The 15,784-nt window shown below is 50.0% G+C and overlaps 1 protein-coding gene across 2 annotated transcripts in view; it reads left to right on the forward strand.

Moving 5' to 3' along the window:
* Positions 1-15,784, forward strand: part of LOC139061212 (calcium-activated chloride channel regulator 1-like) — a 266,208-nt gene that overhangs the window by 40,649 nt on the left and 209,775 nt on the right. For both annotated transcript variants that reach the window (XM_070540869.1, XM_070540870.1), the window contains exon 5: positions 6,389-6,686. In XM_070540869.1, the coding sequence (XP_070396970.1) occupies positions 6,389-6,686 (298 nt within the window). The remainder of the gene's footprint in view (positions 1-6,388; positions 6,687-15,784) is intronic.

The raw sequence follows: 15,784 nt of genomic DNA on the forward strand, positions 1-15,784 counted from the left end.
ACACATTCCTTGTTTCTCTAACCGTGATTAAGATAGCGCATATACGAAGTGGTAGAGGTGCATTGGCACACGTGTTTGAATTGAATACTGGGGTTTTACGAGCCAAAACCGCGACTTAATTATGAGGAACGCCGTAGTGGAGGACTCCGGATTAATTTCGACCACCGGGGGATCTTTAACGTGCCCCATTGCACTGGCCTCGAGCGTATTTGCATTTCGCCCTCCGTCGAAAAGCGGCCTCTGCAGCCGGGATTCCACCCATGTACTAGTGCTTAGCAGCACAACACCATAGTCGCTAATGCACCCCGGCAGATGGCACGCATGCTTGACACGCGTAACTAAATGAGATAAAATGAGACTATTCCGGAGAAAGCACAAACCTACCCGCAGAGCCTGCATACCCTGGTTGCAGCAGGAAGCTCACATGTGTCTTCTCTAAGTGTAGGTTCCAGTTCAGGCATGCTCTTTTCTCTAATGAATTCAAGCAACATACCCTGGTATTTTTGTAGGGAACTGAGCCCCACCTGCCATACGGGGTATATCCACACTGACCCGTGGCGTAGCTAGGTCGTCTGGCACCCGGGGCCCATAGGTCTTCTGTCACCCCCCCGGCTGTAGTTGAGGAAGGCGTTGATATCGACAATTTCCGGGTTTCAGCAACCAGTACAGCCGCCTCGGATACCGCGCACGTCCCCCGGGTCCCCCTAATCTTCGCTTTCTTTCCCAGAGATCACGAATGCGGCTGGTATTGGCGCCACGCTGGCGTAGTATGAGGAATCACGCGGCGCGCTCCTCATAAGTTTTGCTGTCAGCGCTTACTGAAAACACCACGCGGAAGCTCTCCCGGACATTTCTGTGTGTACTTTCGAAACGAGAGAAGGTTTTTACCGTCTGAATTATAGTCTTGGGCAAACTGAAAGCACAGAATTGTTTACAGACGCAATCTCTTTACCGAATACGTACAGTGAACGCCACTGTGCGTGGTCGCCGCGATGGAGTCTCCCGAACCGGCTTCTTGCGTGAAAGGCAGGCAAACGGTGAGAGTAAACTATGTGAAATATGTTGTTAGAGTGGGCTGTCTGTATAACCAAATGGGGCATAACATAATGAAGCCTGAATGCAGCGATCGCACAGCTTCGCAGCGACCGACTGCGCGTCTGCAGGCTTGTGCACGCACTGTTTCGCTTTCGCCGCGTGCGCGTTTTCGCACCGTGCCATGAGCTTTAGGCCGCAGAATATGAGCATATCACAGTATACGAGCAACCATGGTTGCGTGGGCGCTATCAGAGCTGTTCAAAAATAATTTCACTGGAGAGACTTCAACGCCTACGGGGACTGTAAAGTGCCGTCGCGACGATTCAATCTTTTTTTCTTCTAAATTCTTGGACGTTTAAATATGATTTCTCGAGTTGCTTTGCACTATATGTTTATCGCTTTTCTCTGTGTGCGATTTCCCGCTGCGTCTTTTTTTGTATTCCAGTGCATTTTTTCATAACACAAACATGACCATATGCCATGCTTTTTTTAATGTGCTTCTTACCGCTGCCTTTCCACTCCAGTGAACATGCCAGTATCTATAGCATCGACAAGTTCATAGGCCAAACCGTCATGACATTAGTCGGGCAGCGGACTCGGGCGAGAGTCTCAGTGTGCGTTTTTCGAACATAGCAGAACCGGCGCCGTAGCAGAAATCTTCCTCGCGTCTGTGCTTGCTGCATACCCGAGTTGTAGCCGATGACTGTTTGCCGGTTTTTATGCGAAGCATATTACGAGAGCACAACCCAGCTCCTCAGGCGCGGCGGTGTTGCCTTTAATGACCTTTGACCCCTTGCAATACCACGTGACACCGTGACGTCACGACAGAGGAGAAACGGTGCTCCAACTCGCGCCGTCGCTCGCGGCGTCGGGGCGGTATATAAGCAGCTGCGCTTGCCTCTGCTAGACATTTTCTAGGTGGCTTTGATCGGACGCGGTGAGCGTCGAGCAACGCAGCGTTCGGCGCGACAACGAAATTTCTAGGTGGCTTTGGCTCAACTCTTGCAAGATGGGCTGGGTGGGAATCGAACCAGGGTCTCCGGAGTGTGAGACGGAGACGCTACAACTGAGCCACGAGTACGATGCTTCAAAGCGGTACAAAAGCGCCTCTAGTGAATGCGGTGTTGCCTTAGAAACGAGCTGTTCTCGTGAGTCGCTTGCTCAGGCGCACATTTCGTTGCCGCGCCGAACGCTGCGTTGCTCCGCGCTCACCGCGTCCAATGCGGGGCGCATAGTCGCTGCGCCGTAGCCCATTGTCTTACACCTCTTGGCGGGTCGACGGGAATGCTGTCGCTTTCCACTCTTGAAGGTGAAGCAGAGTAACACATGAGTTGTTTCTTCGTCTAGCCGAATCAAATATAGCCAAGCAACAGCAGTTGACCAGGCTAAACAGTGGTTCAACAACTAAAATAAAGGCTAGTATGCTTCGCATCCAGGGCTTAACCTTAGCTAAGCCACAGCCACTTTTTGTTTCGCGAGCCAAGCTTCACGCAGCTCCTTGTTCTGCGGCTTCGTATGAATAAGGCTGAAACCGGGCTCCATTGCGTACGTCCTGCACTGCGGCACCGAGCAGTAGCCTACCATGTTGCGCGCCTGCAAAGGCAGCCACTACATATTGTAGTGCTTTCAATCATGTTAAAGGAGACACTCGAAGCGGGAGAAGCTCTCCACTAAATGAGGACCACAGCGTACGAGGGAACTTGAACTCTCGTCTCCAGCTCGCTTCGGCGCTCCCGAAGCAGCCGACGCGGCCGCTATGTCCACGTGATCCATCCTAGCACGTCACGCCGACGGTGGCGCCAGCTTTTCCCATGGTGGAGCTCGAGGCCAATACACGCTGTTTTTTCTGCGCCAAATAACACAAGGTGCTGCACTGATAACTTGTGATAAGCGCATGTGCACATCTTCTGTCAGACTGTAAGGCTTGGCAACCAATACAAATGTGGCATCGTGGCAAATACGGCTCACGTCACAAGTAAAAAAAAATTTATAAAGTTTTAATTACCAATTTTAGCGGCAACATTGCATTTGCAAAATTGAAGGCCGACATTCATATCTTGCCCAACAACAACTTTACAAAAATAGCCGTGGGTACTACGGCCCGCAGTATTTTGGTTGTGGGCAGCCCTAAACGAAAATGAAATTGTGTATCAGTGACGCTGATCTCCCCACCAAATTAGAAAAATGGAAAACGCCACCTGCCTCCCTGCTGCACGGGCGCCAATGCTATGACGATTACGAGTTCTCTTCATTCTAATCAATAAAGCCTTGTTTTTATTTGCTGCTATACGGTCAGACGTGATTATTCGAGCTGCGGTACCACCAAAAGATTGGGAACAGAATAGAGCACGCTTCGCGTCGATTCTTGGCGTCACCATCAAAAAAAAAGACCGTGATGAAGCCCGTGCCAGCGAAACCTGTTGGTCTGCACTAGCAATGGAGAGGGTTGAGGGATCAACGTCACTGGTCAAGTATTTCATATTTCTTTCGCTACTGCCATACAGGGTGCCGCCCACCGTGCCAAAGTACCGTGGGTTGTAGCACCCAAAGCGATTTTTTTAAGAAGTTTTTGTTCAGGTAATAATAGTACTTTGAGTCCTCAATTCTTGGAATTGAAGTGCTTCCTCTATAAGGACTAATTAAGGAATTATTAAGAATACGGTTACTACTTATCTGCCATATTTTTCACGCTACCGAATTCCTAGCAATCACACAGACACGTAACTTCATAGAATATCGGGAAGTATACTTGCAAAATTCATGTTTTTTTTTGTAAAATTCTGTACAGCTGACACAGACACTGTACTTGTGACATGAAGTCACACAATAATAACAGTATTCTGAAACTTTCGAGGGGAGGAAGGAAAGCGTGAAACATACCGCCATGTTTCGCAGCGGCTTCTCGGACCGAGCGGGAGAAGGGAAGTAAAAGCCAGCTGAACATCGCAGCACCCGCGACTATTGGCCTCGAGCTCCACCACTGGAAAAGCTGGCGCCACCGTCGGCGTGACGTGCTAGGAGGGATCACGTGGACATAGCGGCCGCGTCTGCTTCGGGCGCGCCGAAGCGAGCTGAAAACGAGTTTAAATTCCCTCGTACGCTGCGGTCCTCATTTAGTGGCAAAATTTTCCCGCTTCGAGTGTCTCCTTCACAACGCTTGAAAGCACTAATAATAGGTAGTGGCAGTCTTTGAAGGCGCGCAACACTGTAGGCTACTGCTTGGTGCCGCAGGGCCGGACGCACGTAACGGAGGCCGGTGTCAGCCTTATTCACACGTAGCCGCAGGACAAGGAGCTGTGTGACGCTTGGCTCGCGAAACATAAAACCGGCAAACAGTCATCGGCTACAACTCGGGTATGCAGCAAGCACAGACGCGAGGAAGATTTCTGCTACGGCGCCCGGTCTGCGATGTTCTGAAAACGCGCACTGAGACGCTCGCCCGAGTCCGCTGCCCGACTAATGTCATGACGGTTTGGTCTATGAACTTGTCGATGCTATAGATACTGGCAAGTTCAGTGGAGTGGAAAGGCAGCGGTAAGAAGCCCATTTAAAAAAAGCATGGCCTATGGTCATGTTTGTGTTATGAATTATTGCACTGGATTACAAAAAAGGAGCGGCGGGAAATTGCACGCTGAGAACACCGATAAACATACAGTGCGACGCAACTCGAAAAATAGCATTGAAAGGTCAAAGAACTTAGAAGAAAAAAAAAAGATTGAATCGTCGCGACGGCACATCACAGTCCCCGTAGGCGTCGAAGTCTCTACAATGAAATTATTTTTGAACAGCTCTGATAGCACCCACGCAACAATGGTTCCTTGTATAGTGCCAATGCTCATATTCTGCTGCCTAAAGCTCATGGCACGTTGCGAAAACGCGCGCGCGGAGAAAGCGAAACAGTGCGCGGACAAGCACGCAGACGCGCAGTCGGTCGCTGCGAATCTGCGCGATCGCTGCATTGAGGCTTCATTTTATTACGCTCCATTTAGTTATACAAACACTATAAGAACATATTTCACATAGTTCGCTCTCAGCGTTTACCTACCTTTCACGCAAGAAGACGGTTCGGGAGACTCCATCGCGGCCACCGCGCGCAGTGGCGTTCACTGTACGTATTCGGTAAAGAGATAGCGTCTGTAAACGACTGTGTGCTTTCAGTTTGCCCAAGATTATTATTTAGACAGTAAGAAACTTCTCTCGTTTCGAATGTACTTACAGAAATGTTCAGGAGAGCTCGCGCATGGTGTTTTCAGTGAGCGCTGACAGCAAAACCTACGAGGAGCGCGCCACGTGATCCCTCATACTATGCCAGCGAGGCGCTTCCGATAGATGGCGACTTCGTAACTCCTCGCCGCCAATATGCAGCCTGTCGAGTCATACGCCGCCAAACTCTTCGGCCGCACCTAGACTGAAGAAGATCCAGAGAATCGGATTCGCGACTTTTGACGGCCGCACTTATGCAACGTCGCTCTCAAAGAACGCTTCGCCGTAAACGCGAGCGCCCCGGGTGCGCTGGTTGAACGCCCTCTTTCTGCTGTCTTTGTTCGTCTTGGCTGCGCGTTCTGAAGGGAAGAGGGACTCAAGAGCCTCAACGCCTTACTACGCCTCACTGCATGTTTAGCGACTCCTGCTCCCAGCATCAACACACGGCACGAGCGCACCCCACATGAAACGTTCCGCTAAGGCGACCATTAGATTAGCGACGATTTCGCGAAATAAATATTTTAGCGCGCACATTCGTGCAATTATTTAGTGGGGTGTTTATAGAGCTGCAGCCGACTATTCTGCAGCGCAACGCATCGGGTACATGAGCTCGGGCTACTGGAGCATTCTCTGCCATTTGCGGCCAGACAAGCTGGCGGAAAGAGGGGTGTCTTCAGGCGTATGACACCCCCACCCCCCTCTGACCCCTTGCACCCGATGCCCACGGCCCCCCGGCCCCCCCTGTTGCTACGCCACTGGCACTGACTAAGCCCAAATTATATTCGGGAAAAGGGGTCACAGCGCAGGTAACTTTAAAGTGATATAACTCATAGTTTGGGTTATTATAATGAGCTCTAAAGCTTAATAGCCCTACGTCTATCTAATGTAAGCTAGGCAGCACTGTTACAAGTCGCATACTTTAGCTATAGTCAGTGGTGAAACGCTAACTAGACGTTTTCACGAAAATTTGTGAACACAGTGAGCATTTCCTATGTGAATATATAAACACGTCAAACGCAGATTCAGGCTTCACAGAAAAGGTCGAGGATTCATAGCCTTTTTGTACTTTTAGTGGAAAACTCGTTTGTTAGGCGTGTTTTCCAGTTAACGGAACTTGCCCGTAATACAGACGATGCATCCTAACATGCAGGTTGTCCTCCGGGCTTCATCAGAATTCCTCCACCGTGCTACAAATGGCCGAGTGTATTTCAGGCATGTAATCATCGACTTCCCGGTGACATGGCCGAAAAGACGAGGCGCCCGGGGCGTGTCGTCAAAGTTTTTCACTTTGAGCGACGTTCGTATCGAGAATCCCGCGCTAACTGATGATTTCCCCGTCTTCGCGAAGCCATCGAGGCGCTGCGGTCAGCGGGGAAAATTTATCGAGCTGTCGTCCAGCTTCCTTGCAAACCTCAAGGCTTCAGCTACCGAGACCTTCAAGAGCGGAGGTACGCCCCTTTAGCAATGAGATTCAAGTCTTGCAGTCTATATATATATATATATATGTATTGTGAGCATTATTCATACGCTTCATATTCTCACCTGTACATACTCATCATCACCGTTTTGGGGCCTGGTGGTGGGGCTCTGTCTCGGGAGAATAAAGGAGAGACTGGCTGCCTAAACCTCGTCTCAGAACTGGTGGAGTGTGCTGTCCGGTCCCTTCGCCCTCTCGCTCCCGGTCTCTCTCCAGCTTCACCTACGCTACATCCCTGGAGCTCCGCTCGGGTCGCCGCCTCTACCAACTGCACTCGACCATGTCGCAAGACCAGCAGACCAGTACCACGACATCCACCTTGCCGACTCCTGCGGGAACCCCTTCTTTGACAGTCACCACCCCTCAGAAGGATCCACCGGTATTTGCTGGGCTTCCAGGTGACGACGTTGAAGACTGGTTGGAGCTATACGAGCGCGTGAGTGACTTTCCCCAGTGGAACGAATCAGCAAAACTTGCTCACGTCGCCTTCTACCTAACCGGAGTTGCGAAAACATGGTTCTACAATCATGAGCTCGATTTGGTCAACTGGAGCATCTTTAAACACCAGCTACGCCAGGTTTTCGCGAACTCGTCTGTCCGCTCCGATATCGCTAAGAAGAAGCTTGCTGAGCGTGTACAGCACTCAGGCGAGTCCTACACTTCGTACATAGAGGACGTCCTCGCCCTCTGCCGCCGCGTGAACACCTCGATGGCAGAGAGTGACCGTGTACGCCACCTGCTCAAGGGTATAGGGACTGCGGCATTCAATGCTCTTGTAGTGCTGAATCCCACTACCGTCGCCGACATCATCAGTACGTGTCAGCGTCTCGATGACCTTCACATGCTCCGCTTACACCCTGACACATCTGATTTCAAGGCGTCCCACAACATCGAGCTACGTGCTTTGATTCGCTCCATCATCCGTGAGGAACTGCACGCCCCAGCTTCGTCAAACCCTCCTGAGGTCCATCTGACGCCTCCTGGTGGCGGCCTACGCCATATCGTGAGGGAAGAGCTTGCTGCCGTGACCTGCCCGCAAATCACGAGCCCGCACCCTATCCATACGCCAACGTACGCTCAGGTTGCCTCTATTGCGCCACCCCCCCAGCAGCCACCACAACAGGCACCTGCACCGCACATGTCCCTGAATCCTATCACTGCAGGACCATCGCCTGTTCCGTCTTATAACGCACGTCGACCGGTTTGTTACTACTGCGGCATTCGTGGCCACATTTCCAGGTTTTGCCGACGCCGTCAGCAAGATGAAAGGCGTGGCTATGACGGCGTTGAAAGGGATCAGTTTTCTGGCCCTGTACCAGGACGTCGGCGTTCTGACTACGTTTATTATCCACCACGTTCCCCATCTCCACAGGACTTCAACACTGCCAGTTCATCGCGTTTCCCACGTCGTCGCTCTCCATCACCGATGCGGCGCTCTTCTTCCCCTCTACGACCGGCTACTTCGTCCTCCGATCACCGCCCGGAAAACTAAATGGTGCAGCTTCAGGAGGGAAAGCTGCATCTTTTGGACAACGTGAAACACCTCCGGAGCGCCCGTCAAATGTACTTTTGGTGTTTGTTGAAGGTGTCCGAATCGAAGCCTTGGTTGACGCAGGTGCATCGCTTTCCGTTATTAGTGCTGACTTGTGTTCTCGATTGCGAAAAGTGAAGACACCGTATAATGGCCCTCCCCTTCGTTGTGCTAATGCAGTTCTTGTTCAGCCCTCCAGTGTTTGCACTGCGCGCGTTTTCATTGATGGCATCCTCCACCACATTCAGTTCGTCGTGCTGTCTTCGTGCACTTACGCGATGATTTTGGGATGGGGCTTCCTGTCCTCCGCCTCAGCTTTAATCTCTTGCCGTCAGCGAACTATTCATATGACAGACACTGAATTTTCGTCCTCTGTCAATGATCACAGCCTGCGTTTTGTCACTTCTACCGACTGTTTCATTCCCGCGGGCACTGAGCATATTCTGACGCTGACTTCTGACACTATTATTAATGGTGATGTGTTCCTTGCACCGAGTGGTTACTGCATTTCTGGTGGGCTTAGCCTTACTCCTAGTCTAGTACGGTTTCAGGACGGTAGTGCCTCAGTCGCTGTTCATAACCCTACTTTCTCGCCACTTGTGCTCTCCCAGGGCTCTACTGTGACATGCTTTACTGACACCGAACCTCTTTCGCTGGCACCGCTTCACACCGAATCACCACCTTTGTCTACCACAACTGATTATCACACTGCTGCGGCTGCTTTAACGGCCGCGATAAATCCCGATTTGACCACTGCGCAGAAACAAGACCTTCTGGCACTCCTGCACAAACACAGAGCCTTATTTGACGTCCACTCCAAGCTTCTGGGGCGCACTTCCGTCACAATACATCACATCGAAACCGAAGGCAGTTCGGTTGTACGCCGCCGCCCATTTCGCGTGTCTTCCGCGGAGCGGAAAATCATTGCGGATAACGTTTATGACATGCTCAAAAGAGACATCATTCGGCCATCCTCCAGTTCATGGTCGTCTCCTGTGGTGCTGGTTCGCAAGAAAGACGGCTCCGTCCGATTCTGCGTCGATTATCGAGCCCTTAATAAGATCACGCGCAAAGACGTATATACGATGCCAAGAATTGACGATGCCATTGACTCCCTCCAGGGTGCAGAATATTTCTCTAGTCCTGACCTCCGATCCGGATACTGGCAGATCCCCATGCACGAAGCGGGCAAGGACAAGACAGCCTTCGCAACGCCAGACGGACTCTACGAGTTCAACGTCATGCCATTCGGGTTATGTAATGCCCCTGCAACATTTGAACGCATGATCGACACAGTTTTAAGTGGCCTTAAGTGGAAGACCTGTCTGTGCTATTTAGATGACATCGTTATTTTTTCTACAACTTTTAGTCAGCACCTTGAGCGCTTGGATGAAGTTTTCACTTGCATTCCCAACGCTGGACTCCAACTCAACACAAAGAAATGCCATTTTGCCAGAAAGAACATCAAAGTATTGGGCCATCTTATCAGCAAAGATGGCGTTCGACCAGATCCCGAAAAGGTTGCTGCCATGCATCGCTTCCCTCGCCCTGAAAACCAAAAGCAATTAAGAAGTTTCTAAGGCCTGGCATCCTACTTCCGCCGCTTCATCAGTCATTTTGCAGCCATGGCGTCGCCGCTACACAAGTTGCTCACGTCGGGCACTGCTTTCCCTTGGACAGATGAATGCGAATTTTCTTTCCAAGCCCTCAAGCAGGCATTAACCAGCGACCCTGTCCTCTGTCACTTCAATGAGAACGCACCAACTTGCTTGCACACCGACGCTAGTGGCCATGGGATCGGTGCTGTACTTTTACAGCGTGATACCACCTCAAGAGAGAGAGTTGTTGCCTATGCCAATCGCGGACTAACAGCTGCCGAAACGAATTACTCGCTCACAGAACAGGAATGTCTCGCAGTAGTTTGGGCGATCCAAAAATTTCGACCATATCTTTACGGATGCCATTTCACGGTCATAACCGACCACCACGCCTTATGCTGGTTGTCGTCAATCAAAAATTTGTCCGGACGACTTGGTCGCTGGGTGGTACGCTTACAAGAGTACTACTTTGACGTTGTCTACAAGTCTGGGAAAAAGCATCAAAATGCCGACGCTCTCTCTCGCTGCCCGCTGCCATTATTAGCTTCGAGTACATCTCTCCATTGCTCGCCACTTGATGATGAGACTAAGTCGTCACTCCCGTTATTACCGTTATTACCTCTCTCGGTTACTGACACGTTATCTTCCAATCGCCTCACCCACCTCACCTCGTGTCAACGTTCTGACCCCTGCTGCGACAGCATCATCCAACGCCTGTGCGGAACTACATCTGCACCAAATGCCAGATTACGTCGACAACTCCGACTATTTAAGCTTGACAACGATGCGCTGTACCGCTACATATACAACTCCGATGGACACAGCTGGGTACCTATTCTTCCACGCTCGATGCGCACACAAGTCCTTGAAGCCTTGCACGACGACCCATCTGCTGGCCATTTCGGATTCCACAAAACATACCACCGCGTTAGGAGCCGTTTCTTTTGGCCAGGCATGTCTACCTTTGTGGCCAAGTACGTCGCTTCTTGCGTTCAGTGTCAACGGCGGAAATGACCGACTTCGCCTCCTGCTGGGCTTTTACAGCCCATCCCATGTCCCGAGACACCGTTTGCCATCGTTGGGATAGACCTATAGTCGGCCCTCTGCCCATAACGCCAGCGGGTCATCGATGGGTCGTGACAGCTGTTGACCAGCTCACACGTTACGCAGAGACCGCTCCTCTACGCTTTAGTTCAGCCTCCGACGTCGCCACCTTCTTTCTAGATGCCATTGTGCTGCGCCATGGTGCCCCTCGTGTACTGTTAAGCGACCGCGGCAAGACTTTCATGTCAACAATGCTCGCAGAAGTACTCGGAGCTTGTGGCACAGTTCATAAGACGACATCCGCATATCACCCACAAACAAATGGCTTAACCGAGCGATTTCATCGCACACTAATGGATATGATATCGATGTATATCGGGCCAAACCACGTCAATTGGGACAAACTTTTATCTTTCGTGACTTTTGCTCACAACACCGCTATCCAACGAACTAAGGGATACTCACCTTTCTACCTAGTTTTCGGCCGTTCACCGACATTCACCATCGACGCCGCTTTCTTCAATGCTCCAACTAACACCTCAGACAGTACACCCGAACAGTTCGTTTCGAGACTTGACGAATGCCGTCAACGTGCTCGTTTCAACACAGAAGTCAGTCAGCTAGATCGCAAGCAAAGTTACGACATCTCTCGTCGCGACGTCTCCTTTCGTCCCGGAGAGGAAGTGCTCCTTTGGACGCCCATTCGTGCACTCGGTTTGTGCGAGAAGTTTGAATCCCGCTTTCTTGGACCCTATATTATTAACGAACAAACATCCCCCGTGAACTATCGCGTTACTCCCGTAGACGTTTCTTCCAACCATCGTTGTCGTGGTTCGGAGATCGTTCACGTTTCGCGCCTAAAACGATTCGTTCGGCGTTCCCCTCCTGGCTAAGTTGCTAAGGCTGGGCTTGCGCGTGCGGGGAAATTAGTGTGAGCATTATTCATACGCTTCATATTCTCACCTGTACATACTCATCAACACCGTTTTGGGGCCTGGTGGTGGGGCTCTGTCTCGGGAGAATAAAGAAGAGACTGGCTGCCTAAACCTCGTCTCACAATATATATATATATAGTTATATATATATATATATATATATATATATATATATATAATTACGAGCGAAGTGTGGCTTCAGCCGCGAAACTTGGACGACCTCAACAGGCGTCAGACTTGAGGATGCATCAAACTGTAATGGCACGGTCTTGTAATTTACGTCGTCAACTTGACGTAGCATTTCATAAGGCTCTGTGTAGTGCGCGAGAAACTTCTCGAAGAGGCCAACCCGGTGACATGGTGACCAAAGAAGCACCCACACACCTGGCGTGAAGCTAACATCTCGATGGCACCGGTCATAACGCTCTTTTTGTATGCGCTGGGAGGCTAATAAATGAAATCGGGTGACTTGACGTGCCACGTGAGCACGATCGATGACTTCACGAGTGTACTCAGTCGCAACACGCGGTACAAACGGCAATTTGGGGTCGCTGCCATACAACAGATGAAAGGGTGAATATCCTGTGGTATCATGTCGGGACCAGTTCATCCTTCCTATATATATATATATATATATATATATATATATATATATATATAATGTATGTATGTATGTGTGTGTGTGTGTGTGGTATGTGAGATAATACTATTGGAACCAAAGGCATAGTGAATTATTTGTTAGATACAACCTCATGAAAAAGGCAATAAAGTCAGGAAATCTTATGGAAAATTGTCACCTTTCTTTAATTGAAATGTATCGATAATAAGTAAAAGTAAGTGAACAAAACCAGTGTTTTAAATACAGGTTTAGATGTGACCTTCCCTCCGTCAACATTATCGAAATATGTGTACAAGGTTGTCAGTAGGGCGCTTATACGTGGTTAACATAACTTAACTTGCGATACAGTGTTGGCAACGACAAGCAGCAGCAAAACAATTGATGTAATACGTGAGTGGACATGGCATTCTCCGAACGCAATAAAGGAAAGCGGTGCTGCCAATGTTGTTTGTTCATTGGTACTGACAAGTTCATTTTCAAGCGTGGTCCGCATGCGTGGCACGTACGTATACAGAACGAGAGCTAAGACAGCGCTGTAATTTTATTTCTCACTGAATGCCCATTTTCAAACCATGTTTCTCACTGGTTCCATCCTTCGCGGTCTACTACCGGCGGCATTGCGACATAAACCCAGAGTCACGCCATCTAGCGGTGATGCATTGTGACAAAGGAATCACACATTTCACTTCATAGGATGAGGTATAGTTGCACAAAAATATGGAGGTGGAGGACATGGAGGTGAGCAAGAGGTCAAACGTGAGTAATCTACCAAAAGCGAGCATACTATAAGAGAACGTGTATAGATTCGGTCCGGTCGCTGCTAGCAAATATTCGTGAACTCTATTGAGCGCTATCATTATTGTCACAAGAATCATCCATTTATATGACTCGCTCATGAGACTTCAAACCCGGCTCAAACAATAGCAGCCAGAAACTAGGGTAAAGGTGGAGTAGTGGCAATGCGAACCCTATTCATCGACGTTCATATCGTGGTTCTGCGTCGGAACGAGCTGTTATCAAACAGGAAGTTAAAAAGATGCTCGAAAAGGACATTATCGAGCCTTCCTGTAGTCCCTGGGCTTCTCCCGTCGTACTTGTCAAAAAGAAGGATCGAACATAGCGTTTTTGTGTAGATCCTCGCCACCAGAACAAAATCTCAAAAAAGGACGTGTACATTTTGCCACGTATTGATGGCGCTCTAGACTGCCTGTACGGTACCAACTATTTTTCTTCTATCGACTTACGCTCCGGCTACTGGCAGATATTTGTTGATAACATGAACCGAAAGAAGACTGCATTTGTTACCTTTGACGGTCTTTATCAGTTCATCGTGATGCCTTTCGGTCTCTCTAATGCGCCCGCCACCTTCGAACGAATGATGGACTCTTTACTTCAGGGGTTCAAGTGGTGCTCCTATTTGTGCTATCTGGACGAAGTCATCGTTTATTCGCCCACATTCGACACGCATCTGCACAGCCTTACAGCGATTCTTGACGTGTTCCGCCACGCCGGTCTCCAGTTTACCCCATCAAAATGTCACTTCGCTCGCTGCCAAATCACCGTCCTTGGGCACCTCGTCGATGGTAGAGGCGTGCGACCTGATCCGGACAAAATTCGCGCTGTTACGAACTTTCCTGCTCCGAAGTCTTCAAAGGACGTTCGTAGTTTCGCAGGGCTGTGCTTTCAATTCCGACGCTTTGTGAAGGATTTTGCGACCATCGAACGTTCCCTTCGCACGAAGTTATAGAGTTTGAAGACGCATGTTATATCCGACTCCTTCGCACGAAGGAGTCGGATATAATATGCGTCTTCAAACCCTTTAAAATGAAGCGGCTAACTTCAACCAGCCATGTTCCACGCTCGCTAACTATTGTCCTGAATGCGATGCCGTGTTTATGCGTCTTCGCAGGGAAGAATGCGCTACTGATGTCCCTAGCTAGTTTATAGAGATTAAAAGGCTTGCACTCTTATAGCCCTGCTTTTAGCTCTGCTTTCAGAGTTCCTAATAGGTTTGAAACTCTTCTTCAGTGCTTCAGAGGCTTTAGCAAGAAACATGGCCTTCGGGAGCACAACAAATCGCCCACCCCCCCTGCTCTTTGCTGCCAAAAGAACAAGCTCGCTGTTTTTACAAAACGTTAAAGTCCTATGAATGGCAGATACTGTTTGATTGGAAGCCAATTTCGAGACACTCCTGCAAAGACAGGCAACAGCTTCCAACAGGCACTTGTCATGGTGGTCCTGCGGAGCCATGTTCGCCACCCGCCTGTTCAGAGCAGCCAGTTCGGGGGCAGGGGCTTGATGCTCGGCGCTGTACTTCGCTCCTTTAGCAAGCAGGGCGGTTACGTCTTCTGGGATGCTTGCGTCGCCCAGCACAAGGGGCTTATTTTCTTGTCCCTGACTAGTCCTCATACCGTTCCATGCCGTAAGGAAATGACCAACCATGGGGTTCCAGTAGTACTCGGTCAACTGATGAGAGGCAGACTGCTCAGAGGCAGTCTAGCAGACTTCAAATCCCTTTCCGCATGCCATTCTGTAGATTTAGTAAAGTATATGACGTGAAGCCAATCTTCGAGCAGGTTATGTGTATTAGGGTAGGTATGCCACCGCACCAAGGACAGTTGGCCATATAACGAGTGGGATACATTGCGTTTAGCAATTTTAAATGGGGGAACACCCCGGTCTGTATATTACGCCAATCGGCGGCCTCTTGCTCGTTAAGTTGTGGGTGAGGCGGCGGGTATTTTCTGCGGACTCCATGCTGATGAGCAAGGATGTCTTTGGCATTTAAATTGGTGGAATTTTGTGAAGGATAGTGCGGGTGGTTGGGGTTAGAAGAGCACGCCGTCGCTCGGTTAGTGAACCCTCGAGCTAACGCGTTAGCCTTTTCGTTTCCCTGTACCACCGCGTGGCCCGGGCACCAGAGTAGGCGATGGTGGTGGTTGAAGGATTTGGGAATTATCGGGAGGCTAGCCGCAGTCACGTGCCCCTTGAGAAATATGCGACATGTCTCCTGGGAGGCCGTGACCACGACCGAGTTCCTTTGCGAACGCTCCGCGTGAGCGAGTGCGATCGCCACTGCTAATATTTTAGCCGAGGTGGGAGATCCCACCGTGGCCGACGCGGTAATTTGCTGTTGGATGATAGTGTTCACGACTGCCAGGGCGTAGCTCCTTTGGTAGCGCTGCCCGGTTGCCTCTGCATACAGAGCTGCGTCCGTGTAGTACGTGTTGTACCTATGGTTATTAGAGTACGCTGATTGAATGTGTTGTGCGCGTGCTTTGCGCCTTTCTTTGTTGTACTCGGGATGCATATTCTTTGGAATTGGGGCTACTGTAATTTAGG

This window comes from Dermacentor albipictus, chromosome 6, assembly GCF_038994185.2.
Source record: "Dermacentor albipictus isolate Rhodes 1998 colony chromosome 6, USDA_Dalb.pri_finalv2, whole genome shotgun sequence".
NCBI lineage: Eukaryota > Metazoa > Arthropoda > Arachnida > Ixodida > Ixodidae > Dermacentor > Dermacentor albipictus.